Raw genomic sequence first — 15942 nt, forward strand, 5'->3', positions numbered from 1 at the left:
GTTCAAGAAAAGGCTGTAGGAACCCTAGGTTTGAAGAACCTGTCCTAATCTGGTTGTGCTAAGCAACTGTCGACTCTTCATTTAGGGAAATGAGACGCAGCATTGTCATGTTTTCTTTCATGCATGCTTCTGCAAATTATTTCATTTTCCTTGATATGTGAACATAGTTTACAGACAAACACCTGTAAAGTTAAATGAGAAATACTCCAAATGCAATGGCATTACACAGTAAGTCACTGATTAAAGAAAATTCAAGGAAATGAAACATACTTTATAATCCTAGTAATGCTTTGGGAACTAACCTCCTGTTCTTTCTTCAACTGTTCCATGGCTTGTTGGAATTCTTTCTCCTTTTGCTCTGCTTCCGCTATAGTGGCCTGGTTTTGTTCTTCATATGCCATGGCTACCACAGCTAAGATCAGATTTACGAGATAAAAAGAACCCAGGAAGATGACCACCACAAAAAATATCATGTAGGTCTTTCCAGAAGATCTGAGGGTCTTAGAGTAATTAAAAGAAACTAAATATTAGAGCACTGGAGAAGATACGCTTTCTAATAGCATATTTACTTATGAACATTAAAATATACAGTACCTAATTTTTAATGCTTGGCACTTTAATGAAGGCATTTCATATCACACATTACTGTCTGATACATATATTTTCATCATTTCATCAACAGATTTACATCACTAATAAACACTTTTATGCATTTCATTTTTTTTTAATTTTGCATATCTCAGATTTGTATTTCTAAGCAAGTTATATGGAAAAATCTGCTCTACCACATTCTCTGTCCACTGTCTGCCCTGCTTTCTGTCCCATGTTTTTATTTACTTCCTTTGAAACTTCTTTCTTTTTACCATTTGTGTACCTACTACACTGATGGTCATGTATATTACTGCACTTACTGGTTTGACAGTTATAGACATCAAATCCAAAAGCATGTAAAATCAGTTAAGTGGTAATTTAACCCTAGCAAGGTTCCACTGGACAAGCCCAAGCATAAATCACCTAAACTTAGTTATACAAATGGGAAGATGTAAATGGAATATCAGCTGGTGACTTTTAGCCTGTGCTGGTCATCCTTTGCATGTCAGCAGCACACGCAGGTCAACTCAAAATAGCTTCAGGATCACAAACTATAATCAACCTGCTACTACCCACATGCGATTTCAAAATAATAGCAGGATGTTTTCTAGAGAGAAAAATGTTAAAACACATATGAAATGATTTGAAACTAGCTAATTATACTTGTAAACAGAAAACAGTGGAATAAGTAAAGACCATCATATTAAAGAGCATAAGAAGAAAGGGAAAAGCAGTGGCTTGTTGATGTTTATACCAATATCTAGACTTGATAAATAGCTTAAACAGAAGTCACAATATGAAAAAGAAATATGTCCTTTGCAAAATCATCAAAAAATCATCAAAATATTGTAATTGTGTGCCAGAGAAGACAGCAGAGTACAGATCTAATGGCATTGGTTCATGGATGGAGCAATTGTACTGCCTGTAAGAATAGAACATGAAGGAAGGGGAAACACATTATTATCAGAATGAGATAAAACATTTCAACAAACACCTTGGAATATGGAAAACAGTGGCACACTACATTGCATAGCATTGCATACAAATTTTAATCTGGTACCGTCATACACTATACTTTTTATCACAGGAAACTGCTTGACCGTTCAATTACATTTATGAATCCTCATCAGTATGAGTTTCATATTGAGATTCTGTAAAAAGACACTAGATGACAGACATACTTCATTATCCAAACATTTTGAAGATTGCTTATATAGGTATGCACACCAAGAGGACCACATCAAGGAGGCCTAAGGACTACATGTGCCCCCTTAGGCCACAGGTTGACCAACTTGGTTCACGGTTTTGTAGCCAGCAAGGGCACAGCCATGCATATATTTTTTACTTAACTAGGAATGTCTTTTTCTGAGCATCTTTCAAAAATATTGTGACTTACTAAAGCCAGAATATTTTTCCAAGTATCTGTCATACAAAGATACACAATGTGCTTAGAGATGGGAATACTGCTCTAAAAAGCTGTATAAGACATTTATTAGCCATGTGAGGGCAAAGCACATGGGGGCATTATGAGACTGTTAATACAAAATGCAATTTTACTTCTACATTCCTAGTAGCCAGATTAGCCCTAGAAAAGAGTGTCCCTTGTGAGCCTATAAAAGAACCCTGAGTAGGGGATTCACTTAATCCTTACCTTTTCATGTCCTATAGCTAATTTCACTTTTAAGAATTCATTAACATTATTCAACCTGATCTGTTATAAGCAAGGAATAATTGTTGCTGTAGCTTACTAAGTGGAATGCTATAAGGTTTACAAACATTTATTAGTCCCCCACCAGATAAAAAGACAACTGTTCATATACATGAAAACATATTAGAAAACAAGAGTTGAAATCATATAATAGATATCGGTGCAAGACCTTAAAATCAAACTATGTTCTGAAATATGATCACATTTTACAAAACAACAGACAGATAAAGATAAAAGTAACATCTATTGAGCATCTAAGAAAAGGGAACAATTTAGCATGATTAATTCCCATCAGTTAAATAAAGGGGATGACAACACAACAACCCTTTATGTCCATGATCCATCATCATCTTCATTAATAATAGTCAGAAGACACCCACACAGTTCCAGCTCTGAAGGGGTCAATCAACACATGCTTGCATTTGCAATTCTAAGTAGTTAATCCTACATTCCTGTTTCCTGTAAAAGCACAGCCAGCTTGATTGCATACCTTTTAATGTAAGGATCGCTACTCAACACATTTGAAGTAGTCTTGGAATTAGCCAGTGTAGCTGATTGCTGTTTACCATCTGTTCACAAATGTCACTGTTGCAAAAATGAAAATTACTTAGCTTTTCTTGACAGCTGGAAGTTATTTCTTAATTTCACTGTTTCTAAGACTAGGTGCTAGCAAATATTTAACGTTTTCCCCCTAGTCCCATGTCTAACGGCTGAGCCAAACACACTAATTATACTGCTTCCCGTATGCAGAAAGCTGGCAATAGAGACTACCTTTAAAAGAAATGCACTGCAGACCATTGGTTAGCCATTAGCAGTGGCAAGATGTGAGGTGCAGTACGACATACCTTTTCTCTAAGGTGTCAAAGGCTGTACCTGGACATACATGAGGTATTTTCAGCCTACTACTGTGAGCAGGTGAAGAGCTGAGCAGATAAAACACTGTGCAGCTAACCATTATTTCACTGACATACTGACAGAAATGCATCCCTGGTTTGGCACCTATGTCTCTAATGCAAACAGGTAACCTGTAAATGGTTCATCTCCCAGGCCCATGCTTACATTTATCAAGGGTATCAGAACTTGTCAGAGATTTGAGATGCATGGCTAGGCTTAAAAAGTTCCTTGTGGTCGTTAGCCTAGTAAACACCTATGAACCTATGACATTTTCAGATATAAAATGATGCAAACAGTAGAACTTATCCAAGATTCATGACAGCTTGCTGATGGAAAATTCGGTGAGTAACAATATTACAAAAGGAGGTCAGTGAAAGTTAATTTCACTAAATTTTGCATAATATATATATATCTATCTATATATCTATATATATATATATATATATATATATATATATATATATATATATATATATATATATATATATATATATATATAAAATACACACACACACACACACACACACACACACACACATATATATATATATATATATATATATATATATATAGATAGATAGATAGATAAAGATATACATATACATATATGCATAAGATAAAGATATAGATATACATATATGCATAAGCTCCCTGCACCCCCCACATCTCCTAAAATTGTACACACCAACTTGACTGTCATACAATAGTGGGGAAAGTAGAAAGTATATTATAAGCAAAAGTGGCTTTCAGTTAAATTACTTTTCAGTATCAGCATTTAATGAAAATGCCTTTGCCACTCTCAGTCTGGGCTCAGTCTGAGTGAACATTAAAACTGAATATACAAACCTATCTCACTTCCAAAGTTTTGAAGTAGATATTCTAGAAATTCAATTCACAGGTCCACAGCAAAGTAATTAGGACTGCCATCTTTTCCAGTGGTCAAGTGTGACATTTTTAATAGGAAAAAATGATTTGCAGGTCAAGCCATATGTGCAGCCAATGCAGCAAAGAACAACACATAGCATAGCTTTTATTGCCAAACTAATAGTTCACTCAAGTAGAATCTGGATTGTTTCTACTGTTGTGTCTTACCAAACAATGTGAGATGGTACATACTATTCCGTTTACTAAAATCTCAGAAAATTTGACATTTTCATGCCCCCCCCCCCCTTTGCAGGACACGGCTGCGCACTGCATATAGAGGAATGAGTGGTATCCTAATGTAGCAGTTCCTAAATTCTGGAGGACCATGTCACTGCATCTGATATTTGTTTTTCTGGTGCCATGGAAAACGACATGTTTTCTGCACTACTCTGCCTCTTTTGGAATTTGAACAGCAAGACAGAGATAGAGAATCATCGCTCTAACTAACCAAGCCTGGAGTTAGTGTGTTAACTTATGGAATTTGAACTGCAAGACAGAGATAGAGAATCATCGCTCTAACTAACCAAGCCTGGAGTTAGTGTGTTAACTTATGGAATTTGAACAGCAAGACAGAGATAGAGAATCATCGCTCTAACTAACCAAGCCTGGAGTTAGTGTGTTAACTTATGGAATTTGAACAGCAAGACAGAGATAGAGAATCATCGCTCTAACTAACCAAGCCTGGAGTTAGTGTGTTAACTTATGGAATTTGAACAGCAAGACAGAGATAGAGAATCATCGCTCTAACTAACCAAGCCTGGAGTTAGTGTGTTAACTTATGGAATTTGAACAGCAAGACAGAGATAGAGAATCATCGCTCTAACTAACCAAGCCTGGAGTTAGTGTGTTAACTTATGGAATTTGAACAGCAAGACAGAGATAGAGAATCATCGCTCTAACTAACCAAGCCTGGAGTTAGTGTGTTAACTTATGGAATTTGAACTGCAAGACAGAGATAGAGAATCATCGCTCTAACTAACCAAGCCTGGAGTTAGTGTGTTAACTTATGGAATTTGAACTGCAAGACAGAGATAGAGAATCATCACTCTAACTAACCAAGCCTGGAGTTAGTGTGTTAACTTATGGAATTTGAACAGCAAGACAGATATAGAGAATCATCGCTCTAACTAACCAAGCCTGGAGTTAGTGTGTTAACTTATGGAATTTGAACAGCAAGACAGAGATAGAGAATCATCGCTCTAACTAACCAAGCCTGGAGTTAGTGTGTTAACTTATGGAATTTGAACAGCAAGACAGAGATAGAGAATCATCGCTCTAACTAACCAAGCCTGGAGTTAGTGTGTTAACTTATGGAATTTGAACTGCAAGACAGAGATAGAGAATCATCGCTCTAACTAACCAAGCCTGGAGTTAGTGTGTTAACTTATGGAATTTGAACTGCAAGACAGAGATAGAGAATCATCGCTCTAACTAACCAAGCCTGGAGTTAGTGTGTTAACTTATGGAATTTGAACTGCAAGACAGATATAGAGAATCATCGCTCTAACTAACCAAGCCTGGAGTTAGTGTGTTAACTTATGGAATTTGAACTGCAAGACAAGAGATAGAGAATCATCGCTCTAACTAACCAAGCCTGGAGTTAGTGTGTTAACTTATGGAATTTGAACAGCAAGACAGAGATAGAGAATCATCGCTCTAACTAACCAAGCCTGGAGTTAGTGTGTTAAGTCTTTTAAGTAAAAAATGTCTTCGTGCTGGCAACTGAGCTCTCATCATATTGCAGGAGTAAAGAGATCTCAGGAATGAACATGCAGGTCATTGATGCTGTATGCTATGAAGAACAGTAACAGTTCCTTACTGGGGCTATAAAAACTTATCAGGTGAGCTAGTTAGGCTAACTGCTGTTTGTTTATTCACTTTAGTCTGAGAGATAGTCATTTGTCAAAAAGCAGAATGGTTAAATGCAAAAGGCAGTGTGAGGGTAAATAGTGAAAGTTCACATATCTCAATATACAGAAAGCTGAATAAGAGATGAAAGAGTTAGTCATAAGATTATGGAGAAACCTTCTTGAATGTACTTGAAAACTGCAGACACACAGTAGGGGACAGAACTTACAACAGTGTGTGTGTGTGTGTGTGTGTGTGTGTGTGTGTGTGTGTGTGTGTGTGTGTGTGCGTGTGCGTGCGTGCGTGTGTGTGTGTGTGTGTGTGTGTGTGTGTGTGTGTGTGTGTGTGTGTGTGTATGTGTGCATGAAGGTGTTTGCGCACTTGTGTGTATATGTGTGGGCATACGAGTACATGCGTGTACGCATTGGGGTCACGCAGCTGATGAATCTGTATGAGTGGTGCCCTTGAATGATGCACCCTACAGGCAACTTGTTTGTGTTGTACTGTAAGATTACATGTACAGATGTCTCAGTTCCTTTTAACGGTTTTGAGCAGGAAGTAAGAATGTGAAGTTGCTTGATTGTCTTCAAGGTTATTATTTTGCAGGTATGTCTCAGGCTTTTCATTTTTTAGTCTATCACCATTTTTGCATCTTTTTTCTGGGTTGTGGTATTCCACCTCAGCTCTTATGACCACCCATTAGTAATTTATTAATTAACAAATCTTCTATCCTGGATACAGTAAGCTCTTTAGTAAAGTTTCCCTTTAACTGTGAATTACAAGAGTCATGGTTTGGTCGATAACAGTTAAAAGAAAAAGTTACACAACTTTGAAATGCAGTTAAGGAAAAAATGCTGAACTCCAAACTGCAGTTAAATAAAAGAAAAATGCAGTTATTCCAGATAAATTCTCATCTAGAAAGTCAATAACTGAATAATGGTAGTTTACTCAGAGTGCATTTTAAATTGAAACACTATTCACTCACATCCCCACAGTTTTCACGAAACGTGAATCATTTTGTCTCACATTTCTCAGCTGTATTTGGTTCTAGACTCCTTATCTGAAGGAATAAACTTTACATGGTGCGTAGCAATTTCTGGTGCTCCAAATATGTAGAAAGGAGTTTTACTGCATTTTGTTTTAACTTGCCATCAAAGAAATGAGTGTCTTTGCTTACAATTATTAAAGCATTGTCAATAAGGCTGAGTAGGTAATGGCAGAGTACATAATTTTGAATTTTTATGTGTCTCAATGTGCTCCTTTTACACGCATTTGGGTGAAATTCTAATGTAATTTATTGAATTTCCATATCTGTCATTTCTCCTAAAGTGACCAAGATTTCTGTATAGCACAATTGCCAATAAAAATAAAATTGCAATTCAGTTTTTCCAGAATTTTAACTGTACTTTGGTCCTTCAGACATGTTATGCTGGAAAACCAGAAGTTTTAAGGGTCCTTTCAATTTGTTTCATTTTGAGGCAAATGGAAGGGTAATGTAAAAGTAATCTTTTTTATACTTACACAGATATGGAATGTTATTCTTGCTTATTTCAAAGTTGTACATTTGAATCAGTGATGGACAGAGTTTAGTACTGAATGGTGAAATGCAAACATGCACTGTATTGTATTTTTCTGGCTTGTGTATTTAGCCATGTTTAGTTGCTACTCAGCCCATCTGCAGCTAACATGATACAGCAGTTTGGAAATACTGAGAATTATTTCTATGAAATGAGTCTAGACTTTGCCATATTACCCAGGCCAGTTACACGAAAAATAAATTGGCATTGCTGGGAAACACTCTGCTATAAAAAGTTGAAGCCATCAATTAAATTCTGTTCCACTATTATGATTAACAGAAGAACACCAGAATCAAATGCTTTCTCTCTTCTTTCCTGCCTTCAGATATCCCTGTCTCTCCTATGTGTCTGTAGAGCAAAGCATTTTCACTGGATTAAATAAGCAATTCAACTGAGGATCTCATAGCAATTTTAGATTTCTACTTGTTACCCTTCACAAACTGCATGAACATATATTTATGTGAATTTAGGTTGGGATTTAGAATTATATTAATTTACACTCAAAAGACATTTTACATTTAAATTATGTCTCCATTAATTTGGATTGAAGATTAACCAGAGAGGTTGACGTTGCATACTTGCTTTTGGTGATAGAAGATCAGAAGATTCTATTCCCTCCCCAGGTGTATTCATTAATTTTCCATTACTCACACTGCAGTGCAGCATTTGGTGATGCTACAAACATGTGTCCCATCCTTCTGATGAGACATTAAACCAAATGCTTATCTGCCTGACCACTTACTAGACTAGGTGGATGTAAAACATCCCACGGCAATTATCAAAAGGAGTAGGGGAATTACCACAGTCTCCCTCGCCAAATTTTCACTAGTCAGTATAAATACCACCTTTGGTCTCCTCTTGAAAGAGACCATTAGCTTAATGGAACTAACCTGACCAATGAAGGAAAGACAGAAAGATATAGATACATGGGCAGATAGAGAAATATAGACAGATAGATAGACAGATAGATAGATAGATAGATAGATAGATAGATAGATAGATAGATAGATAGATAGACATATAGATAGATACATGGATAGGTAGAGGGAAGTGTAAGAGTACAGGACAGGATTCAGATACAGTTTTTCTTGTATATAGAGCACATCTGTATGGTTTATGGGTGAAGGCTGTGTGATGGTAAGTCAAAGACAATGGCTACACAGCTAATTAAAGATATGCATGTACCACATGCAAAGGGAAAAATAACGTACGTAAATAATTGATTACGCACATGAAGATGGTTCAGAACCAGTAAGGTTATAAACTGTTCTCATGAAATGAGCAAGTACAACTAGGAATAACATAAGGGAAAATAGCAACATGCACATTACACATGCAGGGAATCACAGCGGCATGCACACTAAATATGCAGCAAAAACATTCCAAATGCATGGAATCACAGCAGCAGTAGCATGAATATTACACATGCAGCACGCACATCATGCATTCAAGGAATCACAGCAGCATGCACATTACACATGCAGGGAAACACAGCAGCATGCATATTACATATGGAGGGAATCACAGCAGCATTCACATTGCACATGCAGAAAACACATTACAAATGCATGGAATCGCAGCAGCAGCAGCATGCATTTTACACATGCAGCACGCACATTATAGATGCAGGGAATCACAGCAGCATGCACATTACATGCAGGAAATCACAGCAGCATGCATATTAAACATGCAGGGCATAACAGCAGCATGCACATTATACATGCAGTGAGTCACAGCCGAACTGGCTGACTTGAACTAACTCTTATAATGTAGACAATACTGGGAACTATGAGACAGAGGCAAGCCATGTGCCCAGGTCCTCCACAGTGACTCCAGCCTATGCACTGTTACTTAAATGACTAGCAAATCACTATACTGATTGCTACCTAGTGAAATATGAGTTACTGAGGGGCATATGTGAGCTGCTGATCTCAAATGGCACCTCAGGAACTGCATGGCTCACCTGTATCCTAGAACACTAAGGTACATGTCACCATAACTGTTCCAGCCACAGAGGCTTTCCATCATCCAGAAGGTGAAATGATGATGGTCTCCCAGTCACCTATCTCTAGAAAATGGATGAGCACATTGACAAACTAATTTAATTTGCCAAAAAACATATCTGGTGTCTCCAGACAAACAAAATGGGAAAACATGGACATAGGTAGTTTCTATTACATTGCGTCTCTCTCTTCAGTGCTGGATGACATTGACTCTATACATGGTACAATGAAGACATCATCTGATTCAAATCAAAATGCATATATCATCAGGAAAGGCTACCCTACCTTGAATTGCCATGTAGATGGTGTTATCAATGTACTTATATGGTACACTGGCAGTATGCATGATGCCAACATATGGGATATCTGTTACCTCTAGAACCACTTCCAACAGAGAAATTTCCAAGAGGAACATTTATCTGGTACACATAGGAATCATCATGCTTATTGCTGCATAACTCATCCTATGCATATATGATATGCGGTAATGTTCTGTACTACAGGAGATGAAGGATGCCCCACTGAACCATGACTGATGACATCAGTGCAGCATCTCCATGCAGTGATGATAGTACAGTCACAATGCCACTCATGGCCCAACATATGATGCTTTTCAATATGTATTCAGGCTGCTCAAGGCTCACTTTGGATGAACTGACACTTTGGGATGGATACATCAACTATCATCTGGCAAGATGAGCAAGATGTCTGCTGTGTGTGCCATGCTGTACAGCATGATTATTAGGATGCAGTTGGTAGGGACCCACTGGCCAGGACCATAACCACCTTCATCATGGAATGACAGTGGTGGCACTAGCCAGGATAACAATGTAAATAAATAATTCCCCAATATCACCATCATGGACAGAGAGAGCATTTAAATTTCAAACAGCCAAAGTGGCAACATCTGATGGAGACCTATGCATTTCAAAAGCACACAAGTGGAATAGCCAAACAGAATAAACATTATAGTAGGTGCCATGCTGAATCTAATGCTGGATATACATATGGTACAAGTAATACTCTGTGCATCTCAGACATACTCTATGCATCTCAGACATTTAGTGCAGCAACACAAGCAGACAGGCACCTCATGGTCAGCCATCATCATTTCCACAGTGGACAGGAAACACTCCATAAAATGTCATGGAACATACACACAGTGAAGGGTGTTAGACACTCACAGGGCTAAAGCATACTGACTGGTCAAGAGTTTTTACAGTTTCTACCATGGTGCAAAACATATGGTGTGCCATGGAATATGACATGGGACATTCCATGGGATATCCCTTTGGTGTTCAAGGGGTGCTCCCTTGTTATTAAATGGGTTGCCCCCCTTGACATGTTACTAAGTGTACTACTATGCAGTGCCATGCTGCATAACTGATTCGCTGAAAGTCTTTCAACTCAGGATCCTCAAATACCAATCATAAACTGCACAAGAAACCCATTGGTTTGTGAAGTGAAACGTAGGGGTATAGGATACAATGCAATCAACTTCTTCTTCTTGTATATCCTAAGGATACTTTTGAATGTTTCACTAACTGAACAACACAGACACAGGTAATGATGTCTAACACATAATGGAAATCACGCTGTACAGTCTTAGAAACATTAATCATACCATAACAGCTAATTGACTGTAACAGTGCAGTAATATAACATGTAATATAATTAGACACAGAATGAGGTGGTAGCCAAAAACATTCATTTTTTTTTTCTGAATAACATGCCAAAAGCAATCCAGCATTGATGCCAACCATTTTTTTCCTCTGTAGCTGTATTCTCAGTTGCTCCTTTTATACTTAACCAGGCTCTGTTGAATTAAATGTGTACTAATTATTTTATTAATTAATTTAACCTGTAAGGCCCTCCAAAGCTGTACATAGCCATGCTAGTCCCTGTGCTGTGAAAAAGCAAAACAACAGCACCTATCATTGGCATATAATTCGCTTGCCTGGTCTGTGCATCTGACAGTGTCATTTACATTGGATTTAGAAATGGATTCCTAGTTAAATTAATGTTAAATGCAAATTGGCCAAAATCTTGGAACTGCAGCTAGATAAAGATACCTAAAGTGATACTATAGAAACTTCAGGATGCAACATGCATTAGAAAGGAGAGTACTGTCGTACTGTAAAGAAGAAACTCACTATTGTTTGCATTATTTGCATTATGACAACAATGACAGGTGACTTGATATTTAGGAAAGGCCATTTAAAACATTAAAAAAGACAGGTGCCTTACATGACATGTCATCTATACATGGAACAGAACCGACTACTGAGCTTATCATCACAGATGCATATATCTGTTGCGTGGTAATGCCAACAGATGCAACTATGAGTGCAGATGCTCACAGCAGGGATGGCAACCATGTATTATAAATATCACTGTCTATATCGGATATATTCTATGAACTTTACTACTCATTTAAGCTGCATTTTATCAGCAAAGGAATTTATAATAACAGGTCCTAGTCACAGCTGTCAGTTACTCTTTGGTCATGTCATCTGTATGTGAATGCATGTATTGTCATGCAGCCAGTCAGAAATGGTGTTAGCATGTTGGGGGGGCCCCCAGCAAATGTCAATTTGCGGGCCCCCTAGATACTTCTAGTTTAAATATCACCTTGTCACTGCCACCCTTCCAAAGCAACTTTTTAGTTTAGGAGTAATACTCACAGACAGACCTGTAGTTACAATACTCATACATTACTACAAGCCTATGTCACAAAGGGACACTTACAGATATTGGCATTTAGTTGCAACAATGATACATTATAACAACTCTATGTACAGGTCTGGACTTAAGTGAAATGATGTCCTAGGCCTACTGTTTCAATACCCCCCCCCCCACACACACACACACACACACACACACACACACACACACACACTCTCCAGTCCTCCCCTCAGATCACCCTCCTTCATGTGCCCCCCATACAATACACATTACGTTTTACTTCCTTTTCTCACATCTTGCCTTACTCTTCAGCTTTTTGAAGAAGCCACAACTTTCTATATGCTGTGAAGTGCATGTTAAGGTTTTTCCCCCAACCTTTTCATCCAATGATGCCTTGAACAGAATTTATGATTAAGGAAAGAAGTTTACTGTTGCTGTTCAGCTTTAATTTTCCTTGCATCCTTTCTACAAACACACCTTCTCTGCCCAAGACAGCACAGTAATAATCATTTAGAAAATAACTCAAATAAGCTAGAGTCCAAGAAACCATAGGTTTACAGATGGTCTCGGATGCATTTTAGAGCATTTTCTCAGCCTTTTAATCCAATGGTAGCCTGAACAACAATTATGAGAAAGAAAAGAATTTCAGTCTTTTTTTTTTATTTCAAGGAAGATATAAGTTGAATGCATAATGTTCAAAGCTAACAAAATAGTAGCTCACAGTAAATTAACAAGTCACTTGTGGGAATACATAGGTCATATACGGGAATACTGCCAACCTCCCTAACCCCCAACCAAAGACAGTGACTGCCTATGCATCCTTCTGGTGTTAGACTGGGATGAATGCAAAGATTCAAATGACCACAGTCATGTATTCCAAGTAACTGCTGACATGCATATACATAACATGCCTCCTCACTCCTCACCCCTAACCCTCGAAGGCAGCCATCTGTATACATACCTAATGTGTGATTGTGAGGAAAGTGAAAAAAAATAATGATTACAGTAATATATTTTAATGTGTTGCCTTTAGGCAGTACACCACCCTTACACAAGCTATAACCTTCCTTGTACACCTGTGAGGTCTGTGAGAAAACTAAGAAACAATGACCACACTGTCCTCATCTCATGTGCACACCTCTAAGGTTTGACTATGATGAAAATTAAAGAAGTAATAACCACACAACCCCCAACCCCCTATAACCTACAGCAACCTTCTGTATACACACACATCCTAAAATGGTCATATCACAGCACTGTTCAGGTTAAAGAGTATAATCAGAAAATGTATATATTTTTCTCCAACCAGAAACTGTTTTTTCTGGGGCCCCCACAGAGTCAAGGATGATTAAGGGAGCCCCTGTATCAATTTATACATTCTGGGGAGTGGGGGGCCACCAGACTCCAAGAAGATCTAAGTGTCTGAATGTTCTGTGATACATTTTGTACGTTACTTTTGAAATATAATTACTTGTTACGTACATTTTTTACTGATTCCCAGAAAAAAATGTCCTGCCATTATTGAGAGTGTGCACAGATAAAAATCAGTGATATTTTTAGACACACACACACACACACACACACACACACACACACACACACACACACACACACACACACACACACACACAAGCAAACATAAGTCATAGCAATACTAGTGTGTACTTAATGCAGCAAATAGCAATACATTGTGCAACACTGGTACTGCCACACCAAATCAGTGAGCGTCATTTAGCAGTTATCAAACAGCAGCAGGGGTAAGTTACTTTTATTTATGTCATTGAGGAGTAACGCATACCTGTCACTGTCCCTGATTTCACATACCTGTCACTGTCCCTGATTTCACATACCTGTCACTGTCCCTGATTTCACAAACCTTCCCTGATTTTGCTCATACTTTTGCTTGTTTTTCAAAAAAAGTTTTGATTTGCTGCTAAATAATTCAAGATTACAGTCAATAAATCCAGACATCAGAGTTTTATATTTATTGTCCAAAAATACAACTTGATGCAAAAGGTATTATTTTATTAACTTTTTAAGTGAATTAGAGTAATATTTAAAATGTGATTCTGAACTTTCATTCTGCTATTATTTTTGGCATTGCACTGAAATCTTAAGCAAAGAAGTTAAAAATTATAATATCTGGTGTTTTGCCAATGTTTACAAAACTCCCTTAAAGAGAAAATCATCCCTGATGATTGGAAGCATCAGCCCTTCTTAAAATCCAAAGTTTGCACAGAGATAAATCACTCTGGGCTGCTGATCTCTCTGGTGCTTATCTTGCTTATGTTCATTATCAGTTGTATCCTAGCAGTGTCAAATCACAACCTTGTTCAGGTTAAATAGCATAATCAGGAAATTAATACATTTTTTCTTCCTCATTTTTCTCCAACCAGCAGCAGCATTTTTGGGGCCACACTCAGTCAAGGATGATTAAGGGGGCCCCTGCAGCCATGGGTATTGCAGATATCTAAAGCTGGCTATGTAGTTAGTTTTAGTGGAGAAAATATCTCACAGCAGGGTTTAACTAAGCCAGGGGCACTATTTCAGTGATAAAATATTTAATGGAATTGCGATGCCTGTTACTTGATAAAACAGTTACTAAAACCAGAAACATCTTTGTAAGTATACCCGATAGCTATACTAGCTTCTGATGGTTTGAGAGATAAGTTATAAAATATCAGGATAAAATAACTTGCTATGTTTGGGGGCCCCCCCAAGAACAGGGGGCCCCCCAGCGAATGGAGGGTTCACTAGTGACTAAAGCCGGCTATGCAGCCAGTAGCACTGAAAGTGTAGGAGTACGTTTACATATTGAAGCATGACACTTGTCCATTTATTATGGCATACATCTGTATCACAGCAGTTGCTGCATACACATAACTATAAGTAACAGAACTAATGTTGTTGGCGGGGGTCATACAGCTTCAGCATGATATATCCTCTTGTGACAAGGCACACATATGCAGCACTGTAGGCAGTAGGATTGATTCCAATTGATAGGCAAAAGCATTGTGTTTGTGCACTTAACATGTCATTAACCTCCATCACAATTTCACTGCTGCCTACTGAAATTGGTAACAACAAAAGTAAAAACATGGATTCTAGTGCAGCAGTATGTCAGAGCACCTACTTGAGCATTTTGCAGTAATTCCCTTGCAGGCATCACAGGTGGCCATATATAGTTATACAGGTTTAGACTGTATTAGTACCTATATATGCATATGTGAGTTGGGAGATGTGCCTTTTTGGATACATAATCATGATCTACTTTCATTTACAATCAAAATGAGCAGAAAATCTGGCAGCCTACAAGAGGAGAGACAACGGTCAGTATTCCCTGTCCCCTGTGGAAATGATGATGGCTGACCATGTGGCACCTGTCTGCTTGTGTTGCTGTACTGAATGTCTGAGATGCAAAGAATATTATCTGTACCAGCACTGGATTCACCATGGCACCTACTGTACTGGTTGTTCTGTATGGCTAGTGCACTTTGCGTGCTGTTACCATTACTATGTACACCTGACAATATTATTTGCTTTTGTAGTTTCTCTTCATTGATAATTTCACTTGTATTTATCCAGTGAAATGACAAGATGACCATCCCCCGGTCAAAGAAACCACCATGAAAAACTTTTCAAAAGCAAACTTCACATTACTTAAGACCGAGGTGGAAAGTTTCAAAGCCCCCATACTAAAGGATAATGCTGC

The 15942-nt window shown here is 37.9% G+C and overlaps 1 protein-coding gene across 4 annotated transcripts in view; it reads right to left on the reverse strand.

Annotated features, from left to right (window-relative positions):
- LOC122798203 (sodium channel protein type 4 subunit alpha-like) overlaps positions 1-15942 on the reverse strand; it is a 2607519-nt gene that overhangs the window by 1858003 nt on the left and 733574 nt on the right. For all 4 annotated transcript variants that reach the window (XM_044066954.1, XM_044066957.1, XM_044066953.1 and 1 more), the window contains exon 10: positions 303-500. In XM_044066954.1, the coding sequence (XP_043922889.1) occupies positions 303-500 (198 nt within the window). The remainder of the gene's footprint in view (positions 1-302; positions 501-15942) is intronic.

Source organism: Protopterus annectens, chromosome 3.part1 (genome assembly GCF_019279795.1).
Source record: "Protopterus annectens isolate FY-2018-M chromosome 3.part1, PAN1.0, whole genome shotgun sequence".
In the NCBI taxonomy this organism is placed as follows: Eukaryota; Metazoa; Chordata; order Ceratodontiformes; family Protopteridae; genus Protopterus; species Protopterus annectens.